At 51.3% G+C, this 21,040-nt stretch overlaps 1 protein-coding gene across 6 annotated transcripts in view; it reads right to left on the bottom strand.

Annotated features, from left to right (window-relative positions):
• Positions 1-21,040, bottom strand: part of FARS2 (phenylalanyl-tRNA synthetase 2, mitochondrial) — a 295,539-nt gene that overhangs the window by 195,877 nt on the left and 78,622 nt on the right. For 5 of the 6 annotated variants that reach the window (XR_009693658.1, XM_061147686.1, XM_061147687.1 and 2 more), the window contains one exon: positions 15,583-15,714. The exons of the other annotated variant lie outside the window; for it this stretch is intronic. Coding sequence is in view for 4 of the 5 variants with exons in the window: in XM_061147686.1 (XP_061003669.1) it covers positions 15,583-15,714 (132 nt within the window). In the remaining variant the exon portion in view is untranslated. The remainder of the gene's footprint in view (positions 1-15,582; positions 15,715-21,040) is intronic. 6 annotated transcript variants of the gene reach the window in all.

A 21,040-nucleotide genomic window follows, 5' to 3' on the forward strand; every position in this document is an offset into this window, starting at 1 on the left:
TATGTCTCCTTAAAGCAATGGAACAACAAACTGGTTCCAAATAGGAAAAGGAGTACATCAAGGCTGTATATTGTCAGCCTGCTTATTTAACTTATGTGCAGAGTACATCATGATAAACCCTGGGCTGGAAGAAGCACAATCTGGAATCAAGACTGCCGGGAGAAATATCAATAACCTCAGATATGCAGATGACACCACCCTTATGGTAGAAAGTGAAGAGGAACTAAAAAGCCTCTTGATGAAAGTGAAAGAGGAGAGTGGAAAAGTTGGTTTAAAGCTCAACATTCAGAAAACTAAGATCATGGCATCTGGTACCATCACTTCATGGCAGATAGATGAGGAAACAGTGGAAACAGTGTCAGACTTTATTTTTTTGGGCTCCAAAATCACTGCAGATGGTGATTGCGGCCATAAAATTAAAAGACGCTTACTCCTTGGAAGGAAAGTTATGACCAACCTAGACAGCATATTAAAAAGCAGAGACATTACTTTGCCAACAAAGGTCCATCTAGTCAAGGCTATGGTTTTCCCAGTGATCGTGTATGGATGTGGGAGTTGGACTATAAAGAAAGCTGAGCACAGAAGAATTGATGCTTTTGAATTGTGGTGTTGGAGAAGACTCTTGAGGGTCCCTTGGACTGCAAGGAGCTCCAACCAGTCCATCCTAAAGGAGATCAGTCCCGGGTGTTCATTGGAAGGACTCATGCTGAAGCCGAAACTCCAATACTTTGGCCACCTCATGCGAAGAGTTGACTCACTGGAAAAGACCCTGATGCTGGGAGGGATTGGGGGCAGGAGAAGAAGGGGACGACAGAGGATGAGATGGCTGGATGGCATCACTGACTCGATGGACATGAGCTTGAGTAAACTCCGGGAGTTGGTGATGGACAGGGAGGCCTGGTGTGCTGCGACTCATGGGGTCGCAAAGAGTCGGGCACGACTGAGCAACTGAACTGAACTGAACTGACAGAAATGGAGACAAACGTGTGTTTCTTGGTCCCAACCCTAGCCCAGCTTTCTCATTTTCCTATTCTTGTTTTCTTTTGCCTTCTTCTCCCTCGGATTTTTAACTAGATGCATCTCTTTCTATAAAAGTCACTATTATCTCTCGGAGCCTTTGTAGAACTGTTATGAATAAATGTAAATAATCAAATAATTAGGCAAAGGATGCTTCAGCATCCCACAATTTACTCTGCTGTAGAATCTTTGGTCATAGTTTCTGAAACCAAGGCAGTTGACCCTTAGATAAGATGATTTTCAACCACACCTACACAGAAGGGCCTCCCCATCGCCCACAAGAACGGGGGGGCGACGTGATGCGGGGCACATCTGGCGCCTGCCTCCTCTGCGGCTTCCCCCGGCTCCCCTGCTCTGCGTGATGCCGTCTCCTTCGTGCGTCTCAGGCCGTCAGCTCTGCTTCCTCCAGCCTCCAGAATCCATTTCCTCCCTGGATTTCTGCTGCCGCAGATGTAATTCACACTCTCACATTTCTCTCCGAGGGGACTGGAAGACACTCCCAGCCAACTCACTGCCTCCCATCCCCGCTCTGTCCAATCCACCTTTCAGTCCAGACGTGGAGAATCTGCACCAAAATGCGCTCCTGCATCCACGCATTGATAACTACTGAAGTGTCACTCACTCAGTCGTGTCTGACTCTCTGTGACCCCCTGGACTGTAGCCCTGCAGGCTCCTCCATCCATGGGATTTTCCAGGCAAGGATACTGCAGTGGGTTGCCATTTCCTCCTCCAGGGGATCTTCCCGACCCAGGGATCGAGCCCGGGTTTTCAGCACTGCAGGTGGATTCTTTACCGTCTGAGCCACCAGGGGGGCCCAAAAGTCTGCTGAGAACCTGCTGAAGGTGCGGCGTGTGTGAAGCAGGGAGACCAAGAGGTAAAGAAACAACCACTAGGTGGGGGCACAGCGCGACCCGACCTCTGCCCAGAGGCCACGCGAGTGCCAGGGGCCTGGACAGTGCGTGCGGCACCTCGGGGCTTCCTGCAGGGGCGTCTGCAGGGGAGAGTGGGGCGAGTGGGGGCCGGGGGGGCAGCCAGGGCCGGTCAGGAAGGACCTGAGGGGCCACCGAGCTCTCCGCGGGGCCTGTGTGGGAAGCCCCAGCGTCCCCGTCAGCCCCGTGGCCCTGTCTACCCTCCCAACCATTCCGTTTCCGATCCTGCACCCCCCCGTGCCTGCGCCTCAGGGACGCCGGGCCCCTGGGCCCTCGACCTGAGCGGCACCGCCCTGATTCCATCACAGACGCCTGTGCCCGCCGAAACCCTGCAGCGCATCTGCTCGACCCTGTGACGCTGCAGACGCTAACCAGGACCGACGCACAGTGGTTCCTACCCTCAAGGAGCTTAGGGTCTCAGGGAGAAACTGGCAAGCTGAATAACCATCACGCAGACGCCAAATAAATTCCACATACAGTGGACTCCACTGCATTAATCGTGGACAGTGTCAGCCTTCACTTGGCTTCTCTTAATTCTAAGAACAATCTAGCAGGAATGCGTAGCTCATAGGAGCCCGATACCATGGAGACAGAAGTGGTCCACACCCCCAAACACAGGGTCAGGGTTGCAGGATGACGAGGGCCCGCTAGCCATTTCTCCACAGATTATAAAAGAAAACGGGGAGCTCGAGAGCCCCAATTCTTATGACAGTTCAAGAATCATCACACTGACTTCCTTGAGAATTAAATACGAAGCAGAGCGTGTTTTGCGGAGACAGGAATAATTGAATTTTCATGAAACGCAATGTAATGTTTGTTCATTCTATGTAAACACATACAGATTGCGAGTGGGCTAGATTAATTCCTTCAAAGCACACCGGATTTCCACAAACATAATGAGGCTGCCTCTGGTAATAAAGCCTTAGCAGTCAACATCTGAAGATATTTTCATTTATTTCACCATACCTGAAGTGGCAGGATAAAAACAAGATGAAAACACAGGACTTTTATATGTAAATTAATCCAAGAGTAACTTTTCTAGGAAATAGACAAAAAGCTCAGAATGAAAGTAAACTCTGAATGCAGATCTAGGAACAGCATGACCCAGAAAGTTCTGATGGCACCTCCAATCACACTGAAAATACGCCGTGACTGTTGGGGAGCAAAGCTCGTCCCAAGGCCCTCCTGAAGGGGAGCTGCGGCGAGCAAAGTGAGGGGAGTGTCCCAACCACCTTCGCAGAGAATCCCTGGGAGCTTTTCAGAAAAGCACAGAAACGGTCGGAGAGGCAGCCCAAGAAGACCCGTGGAGTGACGGCTCGAACAAGTCCACGTCCACCCTGGAAACCCCTGGACCCCCAGAGGAGCCCCACATCCGCTTCTAGAGACGGATCCCGCAGAGAGACTGGCACACGGAACGCGACGCGTCCACGGGGATTCACTGAAACACCGCCATGGACGGCAAGCTCAGAAACAACACAGAAAGCCTTCAGCTTAGCACTGGGAACACCGGGTAAATACAGTATGGCTCACACACGTGGTGGAGACAGACTCTCCAACATACAGAGACCTCCAGAAGGTTACTGACATGGAGAAAAAAAAGATGTAAAAAAATATAGTATAGTACGCCACCTTGATTAAGCATGAAAGAAAAAGAACATCCATTTGCATCTGCATTAAACACTGGGAGAACCTGGGAATCCCCTGCTGGTCCAGTGTGGCAACTCAGCGCTTCCACTACCCGGGGCCCGGGTTCAATCCCTGCTCAGGGAACTAAGATCCCACAAGCCTCAAGGCGTGGCCAGAAAAAAAACCAAAAAGAAACAAGGATCCAAATAGAAAAAGGGAAGAAAAAAAAAAAAGTGAAGTCAGCAGAAGGGAGGCTACACACAGACAGAGGCACACACAAGCGGGGAAGCAACCTGGAAATAAGCTCATGTCGTAGATGGACGGTTGTCTCCTGCTCGTCTTCCCCTCACCCCCCAAGGACGTCCCCTGGCCGAGTGATCCCAGCCTGAAGCACACGCTCCCTAACCCGTAAGGCAAGGCCATCGCCCCCGGACCCCTCTGGACCCACCACCCACACCTTCCCCCCAATCACACTGCAGGGCTGTCCTCAGAGATCCCCCCCTTCAGAAGCCCCGTGCCCTGCCGCCCTCTGCAAGAAGGCCTGACCTGTCAATGTCCTGGCAGAGTCCTGGGCAGCCTTCAGCATCAAGGTCAGACGGCAGCTCTGCAGGGTATGGGACCCCCGACAGCCCTGGCTGCCAACCCCCCGTCCCCGGCCTAATGACCCTCCTGGTTCGGGGTCTGCTTGGGACTGGACCCCTCATTAGACCGCTCACTCTTCGAAGCCAGAGGCACTGTCTTATCCATCTACACTTGCCAAGTATCTAGCTTCCCAACAGGTGCTCCCTGCCTCCCTCACCCTTTCCTCAAAAAACTAGTGATGAATGCTTTGCCCACCTGGGGAACAAGCGCCTTCACCTAATGAATTTTGCTTGTCTGAATAAGGTCCTCAGGGCGACAGCGTTATTAGTCATGAATGGGTCCGGATCCTCACGCAGACTTGCGTCTGGTTCTCTACCGCACACTCCTCAAACCGCCTCATCACATGAGCCTCAGCCCTCCTGGGCAAGGTCAGGGGACCAGATGACACCAGCGGTCCCTAACCTTGCCAAGTCACGGAGGCCTGGGAGCATCTGGTGTCTTCCTCTGCACCCACCCCAAAAAGAAACTGCCCTTACACAAGCGGCTGCAGATGCCAATGGGCAACTTCAGGAGCTGCACGGAGTGAATGACGCCTGGAATCATTTCCAACTTAACTACTCTCCGAAAGATGAAAGGCTTAAGGTAAGAGAAGAAACAATCTAACACTTTTTGATCATTTACCGAACACCAGACACGCAGCAGGGGCTTCCCAGGCGGCTCAGTGGGTAAAGAATCTGCCTGCCAGTGCAGGAGACACGGGTTCAATCCCTGGGTCAGGAAGATCCCCTGGAGGAGGGAATGACTACCTACTCCAGCGTTCTTGCCTGGAGAATCCCATGGACAGAGGAGCCTGGGGGACTACAGTCCATGGGTCGCAAAGAGTCGGACGTGACTGAGCAACTGAGCCCAAGACACCAGGCTGAGCACGTTACACCCATGGACTCATCTGTTCTCCGTCCCAGACCAGTGCGGTGCATGCTGGTATTCTCATCTTCTAACTCAGGCCCTGGGACTCAGGGGTGGTAAGGGATGAATGGATTTGTCAGTGAAGGTCCCTCTGTCTGGTCTGAAGCTCCCGGTATTTTCTGCAGGGACACGTACACCCTCCCCGTAGTGGTCGAGGGAAGAGTCGGCCACAGCCAGGAGGCCCCAGAAGAAGGATTCTTTTCTGCTCCCCCGGGTCCTCCCCACGCTACTCTTCCAGCACCACCAAGACAGGACCCAGGAGGGACATGCAACCAACGAGACGCTCCCGCCCAGGCCCCTCCACGACCGGCACGGAAATCACCAGCCACAGCCAAGAAGGACAGGCCCTGATGGCGCGAACCAGTGACAGGGCCACAGACCTGGAGAAAGGATGAGCCCAAGGACCCCTTCAGGTCTGGCCTCGGAGGCACAGGCCTCCGTACCCCAGGACCCCGCGGACCCCCTCCTGCACGTGGTCATGCTGCTCCTCGTCGGGAAGCAGACAGCCCCGGGTGCAGGGAGGACCCGGGGAGGCCCGCCAAGGAGAGCCTGAGCCGCTGTCTGGAGCCCCTAGCGCGTGTGTGTCCACTCGGAGGGAATCCAGGCTCCGTAGGGCTGGTGGCTGACAGCATCCAGAAGAGCTCTCTCTAAAACAGGAGTAAGATGTCAGCTTTTTAACCTCCAAGGAGATCGGCCTCCTCTTCAAACCTCCAAGATGCAGAGAGGAGCTATGCTGGTTACTACGGTAACTGAAGGTACCAAAGCAGGGGAGGTGGGGGGCGAGAGTGAGCCCTGGAACCCCTGCGGTGCTCTGGGGGGGACACTGGTGAGCACCCCGGAGGTCTGGGTGTCGATGAAGCCTGGGAAAGCTGCACGCAGGACCCTGCCCCCGAGAGGGTGCCTCTGCAGCACACCGAGGTCGGGCCCTGGGCGCACGGACCCGGAGGGGACCCCCAGACCCGCTGCCTGGAGGAAGGGCCCCTCCCTCCCCCTGGCGCTGTCACACTCCGTCTAGACTGTGCACCGTCTCCTGCCGCTGAAGCTGCATTTCTTGGACTCACTCTCCACAGCAATTCAATCTTTCAATCGCGTGCTCCCCCAAGGTGAGGTGGAAGGTCCTTGTCTTGCCCTCCGCGCCCTTCCAGGGCGGACCTTGGCCTCCACGTGACCCCAGCCCGGGTTCTCCCAGCGCTCCGCGCTCATCTGTCTCTACAGAACCTGCAGTGCGGTTGCCCGCCCTGCGTGTCCTGCACACGCCCCGCTCTTTGCCCGGGAAGATGCCCTCCTCCCTGCGCCATCACGGAGCCTGCTCCCCTTCCCGGCTCAGGGCCGGCATCACGGCCCTGGGGAAGCCTTGCCTGTCTCTCGAGGAACCTCCCCTCCTCCGACTGTCATCACAGCCCCAGGGACACAGCTCGCGACCTGCCACACAGCTCCGTCCCCACCACTGGACGGGGCACCCCTCGGAGGCGGAAACCCCTGTGTCTGCGGCCCCTTGCGTGGCGCCTGCCAGGCCGATACTTCACAAACATGTGTTGAAGGAGCAGACGGAGAAGGGACAGGCTGATCTAATACCTGGAAGCATCCAATAATGGGTTTTGAGAGCTTTCCCCTCCTAATGCCTTCAAAACCCACAAATCCTCCATTTCTAGGACTGTGTAGACAAATAGCCTGAAATATCAAGTGAATGTGCTAAATTATGAATGTTGATATTGGCTGCTTCCCTTCACATTGAAGGCACCCCTCAAGGTAAAGCTGAAGAAGCATTATGTTACTGTGCTTTGTCATTACTGCCCCAAACTACACGGCTGCAGGCCTCCTGGTTCACGGTCAACCCAGCAGCCGATGGACAAGCATCGCTCCAGGTGTCCTGGGGACGCGCCTGACAGAAGGGACCTTCTCCTGGCAGGACTCTGAGTCCCGTAGGCCTGGGCTCCGCTCACTCGCCCAGCTCAGAGACACTCTCCACTAGACACACGGCTTTTCCAGCTCACTCCGTCCCACACTTCGCTGGGTATCGAGTCTTCTTTTTCCTGTGTTTTGTTGTTCAGCCGCTCAGTCGTGTCCAGCTCTTTGCACATCCATGGACTGTAGCCGGCCAGACTCCTCCGCCCATGGAGTTTCCCAGGTTAGAGGCCTGGAGTGGGTTGCCATGTCCTTTTCCCCCTTTTTCCCATGAAACCCCTAATAATATGAGCCTCCTAAGTCACACGATCTGAGAGATGCTACACTTGGCCAACTCCTGAATTACGTCCATTAAAAACACAATTTGAGAACCTATTTTGCCTAACGATGTCACTTCTTCCTTTTATCCACGGGCATGACAGTATGGCTGCTGCACGAAGACACTGCTTCCAGCCTAAAATGCAGAAACGAATCTTGAAAAAACTAACGTAGCAGATTGTGTTTATCCCCACGGTGCCATAAATAATTCCTAAACTTCCAAATTGCCTCTTTGCAGGGGAGAAAATAAAACTGCGCCGTCGAGTAGCAGCACATCACTGCCTGCGTGCAAAGCCGCAGCGACTCTAGGAAGCAAGGGGCTCATAAATAGTTTAAATAAAATTCAATTAGATGAGCATCCTTCTTAAAATTTTTTTGACAGTCTTAGAGAGTTTCTTTAAGGGGTCTGGGGAAGAGACCTGATTAACCAACCAGAGATACCAAAAGCCAGTGCTATGCAATTTTCAATTCTTGTTGTTTAGTCACTAAGTTCTGTCCGACTCTTTGCGACCCCACGGACCGCAGTGCACCAGGCTTCCCTGTCCTTCATTATCTCCCGGAGTCTGCTCAAACTCATGTTCATTGAGTGGGTGATGCCATCTAACCATTTCATCCTCTGTCACCTCCTTCTCCTTTTGCCTTCAATCTTTCCCAGCATCAGGGTCTTTTCCAGTGAGTCGGCTCTTGGCATCAGGTAGCCAAAATATTAAAGCTTCAAGTTCAGTATCGGTCCTTCTAGTGAATATTCAGGGTTGATTTCCTTTAAATGGTCTGGTTTGATCTCCTTGCTGTCCAAGGGACTCTCAAGAGTCTTCTCCAACACCACAGTTTGAAATTATCAGTCCTTCGGTGCAGTTTTCCACGTGGTGTTTTAAAACAAAACACATTGCCCTGTGCGCTGTATTAATACCACACATCTCAGGCTTGTTTCACGGTCAAAGTTATTAAAGTGAGTCGCACAGTCGTGTCTGACTCTTTGCAATCCCATCGACTGTAGCCTGCCCGGCTCCTCTGTCCATGAGATTCTCCAGGCAAGAGTACTGGAGTGGGTTGCCATTTCCTCCTCCAGGGGATCTTCCCATCCCAGGGATCGAATCTGGGTCTCCTGCATCGCAGGCAGATTCTTTACCAACTGAGCCACTAGGGAAGCCAGCTGGCTTGTTTAGGAAACCAAATAATGGGATCCAAGAGCTGAAAGGAAATCTGGAGGTTATATCATCTAAGACCCTTATTTTACAGATGAAGAAACTGAGACCCTCAGGCCTGGCCCAAGATTTCCAGCACAGTACACAGCACGGCCTCAAAATGGTTGAAAAGTCCGCACTGATGGTAGGACAACTGCTTTATATCTGCTAAATATCCAAGACCTTAGATGATGAAAATAAGACACAGGGCAGAATCTCTGCTTTTCAGAAGTCTCCTATGGATGGAAATGATGCCACAGATGGTATGTAACATATACTACAGCTGCAAAAACATCAGAAACATATATACAAACTACAGCTTGAATCAAGCTACCAAAATATTTGCTTTTGTTACAATAGTAGAAATATTGGAAGGATGGCATGGATTCTAAGCAGGATCAGGAGGAACTGCAAAACATACAAGGAAACAAATCAAATTCTGTGCAAATGGTATAACTGGGGCGCTCAAGCAAGCTCCGAGCTGTGTCTCCTAGTCCAACAAGGCGTCCCAGAATCTGCCTTCCAAATGCCAGAACTGTCACAGAGGGCGGGACCAAGCCTGGCAGCATTAGGAGAGAGAAGGAAGATGCTTGAATGTCACTCAGTATTCAGAACCCCCACATGGAAAATATGAATGATACAGCAATAATATCAGAGACTTAAACCACTGGCATCAAGCATGACAAGCACAAGGGTTACCTTTACAGAACCTGTCAGCTCACACCCACTCACATTCCCTGACGAAGTGACTTTTTGGGAGAATGATGTTATAGAAAGAAACCTAAAGCTACTCAGGTAAAAACTACAGATATTCCATTTATGAGAGAGCAACTTAAAGAAAGAAAGAAAAGCCACAACCTAGAGAATATAATTGTAATGTATAAAAGTGACAAGTAATTAGCCTTCAAAATAAATGAATTCCTACCAATCAATTAAAAACAAAGAGAAAAATGAGCCCCACCCAAAATGAGCAAAAGGAAAACTGTGTGTGTCAAATAAATATATTAAAATGTGATCCACATCAATGGCAGTTGCATGTAAATGAGGCGACAGTGAGACTATTATGAACTCACCAGCCTGGCCAAATAAGCTGAACGAAGTCAGATGCTAGAGAGGCCGTGGACCAACGGGAACGTCTGTGGAAATCGGCCCAACTCCTCTGCAAACCACCTGGAGACACCGGCAAAGCTAAGGCACTGAGGGCTTTCCTGGTGGCTCAGCGGTAAAGAAAGTGCCCGCGACGTAGGAGCTGCAGGGAGACACAGGCTCAATTCCTGGGCCCGGAAGACCCCCAGGAGGACACAGCCACCCACTCCAGGATTCTTGTCTGGAGAGTCCCATGGACAGAGGAGTCTGGCGGCCTACAGTCCATGGGGTTGCAAAGAGCAGGGCACTGCTGGAGCGACTTGGCACACACACAAGATGTTCAGAAGTGCTGACTCAGCAATTCCACGGCTACATAAAACATAACTCTAAGAAACTCTTAGTCCTATACATGCAAGATATACAAAAAAACGCGCACAAGTAGCATTTGAAGCAGAAAAAAAAAACAAAAATTGTAAACAGTCAAATGTCCCTTAAAGAACGGATGAGTAAACTATGGCACATTCACCCACTAGAACTTGAGCAGCGCCAAATGAATGAGCTGAAACTCCACAGAGGACAACAGAGATGAGCCTCACAGCACCGCATGGAGAACTACAGTCCTTGTGGAGAGCTGCAGGAAAGGACAGGCAGCGTGATTCCCGTGTTAAAGCACAAAAGCCGGGGAAAGTTCACTTGTTTACGAGATGCATAGAAAATCAAGGGAACAACACAAAATTCAGAACAGTGAATGCTCATGGGGCGGGGGAAGTGCTAACAGGGAGGGGACACATGGGGGCTCCAACCTGTATGGTGTCCCAACTCTTCAGCTGAGTGACGGAACCTGGACTGGCTGATACAGCAAAGGACTAGCAGACAGAGAAACAGAGACGAGGGCGGGGCAGATAAAGTATCAGAAGGAAGTCTTTCAGTAAAGGATGACTTTAAGGAAAAAATAATTTTTTAATTAGGGAGACTTGAGCACGTCACGGCAAAGAGTAAAGAATGAACAGAGGAATAACAAAGTCGGACTCACACGTCCCGATTTCTAAAGTTACTACAACACCAAAGGGATCAAAACAATGTGGACATCGGACTTCCCTGGTGGTCCAGTGGCTGAGAATCCGCCTGCCGATGCAGGAGACACGGCGGCACATCCGCTCGCATCTGACACGGGCCGGGACGGTCTTGATCTGCGCCACCTGGGAGCTCACCAGCTTAGATCAGTGACACTGCGCGATACAGCCGTGTGCAGGAGCTTAGAGGCTGTCGCCAGGGAGAGGGACAGACGGAAAACAGGGTCTCACCTAGACAGCGACAGCAGCATCAGCAGCATCAGCTGTGTCACCTGCACGTCCAGGCAAAGATCAAGGACATGACCCCCTGTGAGCAGGAAGCTTCCTTACGCTGGGATGCTCACGCCACACTGCAGAGCAGCCCAAAGTGAGTGGAGGCCACCTTCTGCCCTGCGTGTAACCAGGACGAGGGCTTGGCCCCGTCTTCCCCAGCTCTGCCCACTGCACCTCTGTTACAGACACGCGCCACGTGGCACTCTAACCAATTATGTTTATGTCTGGGTGTGCTGCGTTGTTTTCAACGGCCAGGACGATGTTTTTTTGCTTTTCTACAGCCTTAGAAGTAATTCAAGAGACATTTGACAAACAAATGAACAAAAGAATGATTGTTTAAAACTAGAAACCATTCATGTGCATATTTATAAGGTTTTTTTCCCCAAAGAGTCAAGTTTTAAATTTTAATGAAGAGGTAAAGAAAGTGGTTCCGTTTTCTAAAAAGTTATTTCCCAGGATGGAGCCTTTTCTCCTCCTTGGCCTGTGTACAATCTTCTAAATTTTTCAATAAACGGTAAATTCCTTCCAGGCATGATGACAACCCACGGTCGCCCAGTGATGTTTCCTGTCTTCCTGATCCGTATAGTACCTGGAAAGACAGCGGCCTGAGTCAGCCCAAAGGGAGATAAGTGTGTAGAATTTGGAGACATGACTCACTGCTGTCTTCAAAACATCTCCTCAAGGTAAAAACAATCAAGTCATCAGGACAGCAGTCGCCGCCCACATCACAATTACCAGATCTCAGCGGTTGGAGAGCAAAGCTAAAGGCGCCGTAACTTAAGGGAGAAGAAATAAAATTCTCTCAGCTATCCGGAAGAGGCTTATCCTGTTCTGTGCACAGAAACACACACACGCCACAGTCAACTTAGATGTGTCATTAAGTGTTTTCACTGCCTGTTCAAATTAGTGGTCTAATCTTTTGCATTTAATTAAATGCACTTGATCACAGAGATAACCCACATGGAGGCAGGGCCCCACGGCAAGGGTGATAAATAACCACAGAACAAACAGCTTTGTTTGCTGTTGTTTCTGTTGGTTCCAGCTCTTCATTCCATGTGCAGCAGAATCATTTACTTGGAAGGACTTCTAGCCACTTCAAAATCATACAATTTACTACTCAGGTAGCAGATATAGTGACTGACTGTTGTCCGAAAGATCTGGGCAAGGGGTGCTGCCAGCCGTTCAAGCCTGATCACCTTTCGGAGGCTCCAGAAGAGGGAGAGTAACAGCATCCACCCAGAGCTTTGCTGGCAAGGTCAAACGGAAGCAAGCCTCCAGGGCATTTCGTGAGCTGCTGGCACACAGTCGGGGCTCAGCCGACACCTGCTCGTGTCACTGCCCCGTCAACCTCTTCGGTCACCACGTATTTCAGCATTAAGCAGCACCTCAAGGAAAGCTATGACCAACCTGGACAGCGTATTAAAAAGCAGAGACATCACTTTGCCAACAAAGCTCTGTATAGTCAAAGCTGTGGTCTTCCTAGTAGTCATGTACGGATACAAAAGTTGGACCATAAAGAAGGCCAAGCGCTGAAGAATTGATGCTGTTGAACTGTGGTGTTGGAGAAGACTCTTGAGAGTCCCCTGGACTGCAAGATCAAACCAGTCCATCCTAAAGGAAATCAACCCTGAATATAAATTGGAAGGACTGATGCTGAAGCTGAAGCTCCAATACTTTGGCCACCTAATACGAAGAGCTGATTCATTGAAAAAGATCCTGATGCTGGCAAAGACTGAAGGCAGGAGGAGAAGGGGACGACAGAGGATGAGATGGTTGGATGGCATCACTGACTCGATGGACATGGGTTTGAGCAAGCTCCAGGAGATAATGAAGGACAGGGAGGCCTAGCGTGCTCCAGTCCATGGGGCTGCAAAGAGTCAGACAAGGTTTAGCGACTGAACAACTCTAAGAACCATGAAGATGGAGACTATAATGACTGACTTTAACATCGCTTGGAACTTCTATTTTTAAAAGTCAGTGGGGTGCGGGGGCAGGGGGGAGGGGGGCTGGCGGTGGGAAATGCAGGAGGAAAGGCAATAAGAATGGCCAAGTGAGGGGAGGCAATGTGACCAGAGCCAGCCAGCCCTCTGCTGCGCCACGGGAACTCAGAAAACAAAGCTGGCGGTACGTGCACATGCCGTCTGCGGTTAGTGACCGCCTGGCACGCAGTTTAAGGATTATGACTACAGACGTCAAAACAGATGCCAGTCTGACAGCGCGGAGCAGAACTCCGGCATGACAGCTTCAAGTGCAAACAGAAAAGCCCACACAGAATTTCTTTTATGAAAGCACCTCTTCTTCCTCTTCTTTAGTCTCTCTCTCTCTCTCACAAGGTATTTAAATTCTATGTGGACATTTCCCAACAACCGGAAGCCCCTCCCACCACCCTGTGCCTCTATCAGACACACGCGCATCTCAGGGGTCTTCTTCTTTTTCTTTTCTTTTTCTACTTCGCCGTGTCCTCCAAGGACTACCTGACAGGGCTGATCTAATTGCAGAAAAGCAGCACCATTAATGTGCAATAATGACTTGGGAACCTGTTTCAGGGACTATATTCAGCCAATTACTGTGCGAATAAGCCTCATCAGAACCTCTGGAGGACACTGGCCGCGCGCGAGGCGGGGACGACTCAGGAAGCGGCAGCTGATCTGAGACCAACCCCCCTGATCTGCGCTCTGAGCGCTGCCCGGACACCAGGTGCCCCGGGAGGAAGCCTAGGGTCCAGCAAATCTTTTGTCTAATAAACAGAGCAAAACAAAGGCACCTTGCTTTGTTTTTTGAAGTGAGTTCCTGCTCAAGAAGAGATTACGGCTCACATGTCTGCTCCCAGTGTCCTGTGCTTTCTATTAAGACGCGTATCTTTGATTCTCGTGTTTCTTACTGCCCTCAATCTTCCTCCCTCTAAAGTTATTCACTCCATCTAGCATCACGGATACTAAGGTCACGGAGGAAATCGAGTTCTACCTGACCAGAAGCTGTCTCTATGCCACGATGGACAGCCTCTGTTTAAACATTTCCAACTTAGGGGGCTCTCTGATAATAAGTGGCTCTCACCATTTGGAAAAACAAAACAACAAAACCTGTTTAATAATGTCAGAGACGCACCTTTACTGGCTACGTGCCAGAGCCTGTGCTCAGCTCGCCTCCTCGAACCATCAGAAAGAAACTTGGAGGGCGGCGTCTCTGCGCTCCTTTTAACTCTGACAGACGGAGACTGGCGGGGTTAGACAAGGTGCTGACGAAGACACAGCGGTCTGGACAGCACTCCTGCCGCCCCAGACACTCGGCCCCGCCTCCCCGCGTTCACCCACAGGCCCTCCTCTGCCACCTCTCTGCTCCCTCTTCTCCACGAATGACCTTCAAACGTTGGAGAACCGTCCGAGAAGCGTGTGGCCCGAGCTGGGCTCTCCCGTGGGCCTTGCTGGGCTGAGTGGAGAGGAACCCTGGAGCTGGCTGGCTCTGAGCCCAGGGCAGGCAGCGCCGACTCCCCGTCTCCTGTCTCCCTCCACCCTCATTCTCTCACCCCTGGACCTTAACCCAAGGTCCATCCTCAGTTCTGAGTCCCCAAGAGGGACCGCTCCCCTCCGGTCTGCTGCCGCAGGAGGCCCGTGACCAGCCTGAGCCAGAGCCGCCTCACTCCCCGGCCACAGAGGGCATGTCCTTCTACATGGGGAGGGGGTCTGGGGGGCGGTGGAGACCATCAGCATCAGCCCCCCTCCTCCTCCTCCTGCTCACACAGGGACCCTCCTACCCTGATGCCCAATCTTAGCCAGCTTCCCCTGGAGGACTCACAACGTGATAAAGTACTTTTAAACTTAAATTCTGACTGTGACGTAAAAAAAAAAAAACTCACAGCTCTGAAATTAAGTTTAGAAATAATTTTTTTGGGGGGTGGGGTGGGGGAGGTTGGACCTTGTGGCTTCTGAGATCCTAGTTCCCTGACCCGAGGCTCTTGGCAGTGAGAGCAAAGAGTCCTAACCATTGGACCCCTGGAGAATTCCTAGAAATAATCATTTTCATGAAACAATGGTCCTACAAAGAGCTGGAAAGATCCTTCTCAAGTTCCTATAGTCCAGGGAGAATTTCATCAGCACCCCCATTTTCCACTCCCCCTGCATCGGGTGGTCCAGCCAACAGTGAGGGTCGAGGACAAACCAGCAGACACGACAGGCCTCCATGTCTTACACTGTGTTCTCAGCACTTACGAAACATCTGCTGAGCCGGGGGCACAGTTCCAAACGCAGTGGGAACAAAAAAAGGGACAACAGGCTGGCTTTGTTCCTAAATAGTCTGGAAGACAGGCAGCTCTCGTGGGACACGCCTCAAAGGCTTGTGGGCGATTCCAAAGCAGCAGACCAACAAACACGACATCGTAAGTGCAAACCCAACACCCGGAGCTGACAAGGAAGAGCTCCAAGACCAAGAAGCCACTGCAAAATTAGGCGAGAGAGATGGTGCTCTCCCAGAGCGCAGCGCAAAGTCCGGAGGGCGAAGCCAGCACAGAGGCCGGGCGGCGAGCCCTGCAGGGGGGTGCAGATGCGGACGCAGACAGCACGCGCGTGGGGCTCCCTGGGAACAGGACCCCCAGGAGAGCCTGTGCCCACACGCTGGGTCCTCCCGTACCTGAGTTTACCAGCTGCTGCTCCATCACCCCGCAGCCCAGAACCTCCAGCCATTCCCCGTGGAAGTTGATCTCCATCTCGAAGGAGGGATGAGTGAAGGGGAAGTAGCAGTCCACCCATCTGACGTCCAGTCCTGCAAAGACGCCGGAGAAAAACAGACATGGAGCGTTACAGGCAGTCTCGCCTTTTCCGTGATCAAATCTGCTAAGGACAGATTAGCTGATGACACCAAAAGACTACTTTCTGAGTCAAATAAATAGCAAATAAATAAATTTGCAACACTTTAGGGGGAGGCAATAAATCTTAAAACTTGAGAAAAACTGAACACGTCTTTCCCAACATGAGAAACACTCTGTGTAGTTCCAGGGCCCTCTGAAACCCAATCGGTCACCTGTCAACCCTGCGGCCACCTGGCAGAGGAGAGAATTAGGTCACGGTCACAGGAAAGGGGACTTCCCAGGTGGGCTAGCGGTGAAGAACCAGCCTGCCAATGCAGGAGACACAAGACATGCATGAGATGCAAGTTTGATCCCTGGGTTGGGAAGATTCCCCTGGAGAAGGGAATGGCAACCCACTCTGGTATTCTTGCCTGGAGAATCCCATGGACAGAGGAGCCTGGTGGCCTATACAGTCCACTGAGTCGCAAACAGTCGGACACAACTGAAGTGACTTAGCATGCACTCACGGGAAAGCAGGTCATTCTGCTAGTTTCTATAAAAGCAAACGACATCTAAATCACTCCCATGGCCCTTTAAACTGAATCCGTACCAAGCAGTGAACAGGCCTTTTCTCACATTTCCCAATACTACTCTGCTCTTATTAGAGAGCAGAGCTCTCTGCTCTTTCTTAAAAAAAAATTTTTGAGTAAATAATATATTCACAGGGTTCAAAATTGAAACACTGTGAAAACAATATATTTCCCTGTATAAACAGGCCATGAGTGAAAAAATCCGAAGTTTGTCAGGTGACCGGTGTTAAGTAAACTTACCGTGGCGATCCTTAATATACCTATATACAATCATTACATCATATACTAATACAATGTTCCATGTCAGTCACATCAATCAAACTGAAATAAAAACAGGGCATTGTTTACAAGTCTCACTGGCATACTGGTTCCTGGCTCCTCTGCCCCTTGAATCCCTCTGGGTAAACTTCCAGGGTTTCCTTTTCATTAACAGACGTGAGCAAACACAGGCGTGCACCTCTCGTTTCCCTCCTTTCTTACACAGAAACACCACACGTGATCCCACACCACGCTTCTCTCACACAGAGACACGGAGGCCCACGCCCCACCCTCCGTGCCTGGCCCCAGAGACATGGGTGGGTCCCCCGTGCGCAGAGAGAGCGACCACAGACGCGTGACCGAATCCAGCTCCACCACCGCAAGCCGAGGGGCCTCAGGCAAGTTCCTTAAGTTCTCCCTGCCTCGGTCTTGGTCAAAATAAGAACAACATTCATCTCGCAGAGTTCTGGTAACAATTTATTAGGGTAAGTGTATAAAAAACAAATACTCAATGGGTGATTTTTGACAGGCATGTCATCGCAAACCAGACCGTGATCTAAACTCTCTCTCAGGTTTTCATAAAAATATGAAGAAAAAGAAACATTCCTAAAGGGCACACTGAGGTCATTGACATCCATTGCTTATTTACTGTGGTGCTACACGAGATGGTTCATAGGCCTCCTTCAATTCAGCCTTTACGCTGAGGACAGGCAGCCGCGAGCACGGCACATTCATCACCCCTGCTCCCACAGACGCAGGAGCCGGGCCGGCTTACACGTCTCGACGTTTACAGTCAGAAAACACCGAGATGAGAATTCTGCTCCAGACAGGGGGGCGGCACAGCCCTCCGCTGCCCTCCCCTGGGCAGACCGTGGAGACGGACCCCGCTCGGCTTCCAGGCCAAGCACCCCCAGCCAAGAGCGCACCGCCGGCCTCCTGCTCCCGACGCACCGCGACAGGCATGATAGAGAAAACCGCAAAGGCCAGGCTGTGATCAAAGACAAGAGGAATACTTCCCCCGGCCAGAAACAGGCCCGAAAAGCAAGCGGGCAGAGAGGGCAAAGCTCCGCACTGCTGGGCTCGGGCTCCGCAATCCGGGAGAGACGCCAGCTCGCCACCTGCAGGAACACGCGCTGCTGGCTTGGGATCCCAGCGAGGCCAGAGGCCTGCGGTCAGACGCTGGGACGGCAGGGGCTCCCTGCTGGCGAGAGAGGGGGACTGAAGCCATCACCCAGCACAGCCTGGGGCTGCGGCTCTGAGGAGCTTGCAGCAAGCCGAGCCCGGGGGGCGAGACCGGCCGCGTCCCCATCAGGGCTGAGCGCATCTGACGGCCCCCAAACCTCTGCTGGACTGAAGGTCTGGAGGGCTCGGGGCCTGGGGCCGGCGTGCAGCCCCTGAGAACTGGGGAGCGGGGCGGGGAAGCGGAAGGGTGGGGCGAGGTGGGGGAGGCAGGGGAGGGGACGGGGTGGGGGGGTGGGGGCCAAAAGGCTGGACCGTCAAGTTCCGGCCACAGCTAGCCTCTGGATGCCGACGGCCCTGGGAAGAGCGTGCCCGTGGGCGAGGAGCCTGCCCACCTCCGCAGCTGCTCTGAGACAGACACGACTCGCCCACAGCCGGGTCCCAGGACGGGCAATGGGGAGCGCGTCTCACGGACAACGCCAAGCCTGCTCGGCTCAAAAAGAGACACATGACTTGCCCACAGCAACGCATCTAACCAGCAGCAGGGGATCACAGTCCATCTCTCCTTCAGAGGCGTTCATCTGAACCATGCCCGGAGGCCCGTGCTTCCTACAGGGAAATGTCAGCCTTCAGCAGGGAGACGGACGGGCTGGACGCCCTGAAGGACAAGAAGTGAGACCAAAGTGTGAGGAATCCTTCACCTGACCTGAGCTGCTCTTAAAGAAACCATCTGCTACAGACGGTACAAGATGGAGGGAAACAATTTAGCAATGTTAAAAAATGTCAGTGAATTCCATGAGCATAAAAGCTGTCTACAGGTTATTTTCTCTCTTTCCAATTCTAAACGGATAACCTCTCTTATAACAGCCTTAGGATGCTGGTGCAATTGAAATGTTAGCAGAAAATAATCAACTGCTTTGGCAAGTAGGGGAAAAAAAAACAACCCTGAAACTAAAGCAGCTGTAATAACAACAAATTGCCACAAGGAAATAGTGTGTTGTAATTTTTAATTTTGCTTTTCAAGAACAAAGGAATACAACACTAATAATTTAAAAGAGTAAAAAACTTGGACCATAGAAACAAATAAAAAAAGAGTTGCTGAATAACTCTGAGGCCTGCCCACGCAGCTCCTGGTCATCAGCTGATTAAAGAAGGGCTGAATCTGAGGTTTCTCGGTGACCTTTGGTACCTGAAATGTACCTGAATATGCTGTCATGGGCAGGGCTTTATCCAGAGCAGCCACAGGGGAGTCAGAGGTACAGAGTCGGGGGCAACACGCAGGAGGAGGCCCCATTTTTTTTTTTTTAACATCATGGCTTTTAGAAACATCAGTGTCAGAAATATTATTGAAATGACTTCTTTCTCTCCTTTCAAAAGAGCTAACATCTAACACAGGCTCGGAAGTCAAAATTAGGGGACTCAAAGTGAAAGTGTCAATCACTCAGTCGTGTCCAACTCTTTGCGACCCCATGGACTGTAGCCCACCAGGCTCCTCTGTCCGTGGGATTCTCCAGGCAAGAATACTGGAGTGGGTAGCTATTCCCTTCTCCGGGGGATCCCCTCAACCCAGGGATCAAGCTTGGACCTCCTGCATTGCAAGCAGATTCTTGACCATCTGAGCCACCAGGAAAGCCCAAGGAGGCTCAAACAAGGCCTCAGGTTACTCTGGAGCCATGTGGTTACTTGGTACTCCAATGCTCCGTGTCCGGGTTCCCGAACCTGAAAACTAGATCACAGTCACACCTATGTTAACAGATGCAGGTCAGAACAAAGGAAGTCCTTGTGAGAGCTTAATGCAGCAGCTGACACTGTTGCCTACCATCACTTCCTGTCATCGTCATTACTACGGCTATTGTTACTCTAAACCAGGGGTCCCCAACCTCCAGGTGAGGATCGGTACCTCCCGTCAGATGAGTGGTGGCATTAGATTAGAAATAAAGCGTGCAACAGATGTGATGCGCTTCAATCATCCCCAAACCATCGCCCACCCCTGCCCAGTCCGTGGGAAAACTGTCTTCCATGAAACCCATCCCCGGTACCAAAAAGGCTGGTGACCACTGCTCTAAAAGTCGTCCAAACAGCTTGTACCCAGAAGGCTTGCTGAAACGTTTCTCAGCAACTAGCACCCCTACCCCAAATAAAACAACTCAGTGACCCCCTTCTGAAACGCGTGAAGTCAGAGCATGGCACGTGCCTTCAGCCAGGTTCCAGGGCGCCATGAACATTCACCCACCTGAGCGCCGTGAGGGCACACAGCTCGCCGCCTGTAACACGGCCCCTCACCCTTCAAGTTCACAGCGTGAGCCTGACAGGGGCACCTCCCCTCCCCCAAGCAGCACATCAGCGGATGCTACAAACGCCCCAACACCCCGTCAGCGATACCCCGCAAAGGTGCACGGGGCTGGGCGAGGCTGGGCGGATGAGGCGTGCGGGAGGATTTTTGGGGTGTTTAGCGACTGTGTGAATGGGGTTAAGGATGATCGCATGCTGGAAGAAAAGAAAAAGAAAAGGCTTTTTCACAGACCGACTTTAGTGCCGGGAACAAGATGTACTCTCTGGGCAGGTGGATACTTTACTTTACTGCCACTCCACTATTCTGTTGACTCTGGTCTCATGAACAAAAAAGTAAGTTTGAAGATCTATGAAATAGTAACTCTGATCTGTACTGAAATCTAAAACCTAAAAGTCTAAGCTGGTAGCATTTTAAAAATAAAGCAAACGTTTGCCTGAAATAGAGATGCTACAACTTCATTGCTGTTTCAAAACTTGAGATTCTTAATTCTTGGCCATAGGCATGAGAGGTGTATGAGAAAACTCATATACTGCGGGAATGGTCTTTTATAAGGAAAACAGCTACCTGGACACTTTCACCTCAATGCTCAGTTTTGAAAGCTATTCACTTATAAATGTAAAGAATAATGAGACAAAGGAAAGTTGAAGACTATGTTCAGAGGAATGCATATCCTCAGGACCTCTGGGAACATCTTTATAACATATACATGGTCTAGCAGTGTGTATGCCTGTTTAATTACTTGCTAGAGCCCAGAAGGACTTTTAGGGCACCATCAATGCCAGTCTGAACCGCTGTGCTGTTGTCTGGCATAAAGTCACATCTCATCTTACTAGGCAAAACAAAGACAAGCCAACGTAACTACTGTTCTTTGATTGTATGGCCCCATTTTGATTGCCTTCATTTGCCTGACCTTCCTTATTTCTTTTTTTCATATTTACACATGCATTTAATATCTTCTTAAAGGGCACTGTTCACATATGT

Source organism: Dama dama, chromosome 7, assembly GCF_033118175.1.
Source record: "Dama dama isolate Ldn47 chromosome 7, ASM3311817v1, whole genome shotgun sequence".
In the NCBI taxonomy this organism is placed as follows: Eukaryota; Metazoa; Chordata; class Mammalia; order Artiodactyla; family Cervidae; genus Dama; species Dama dama.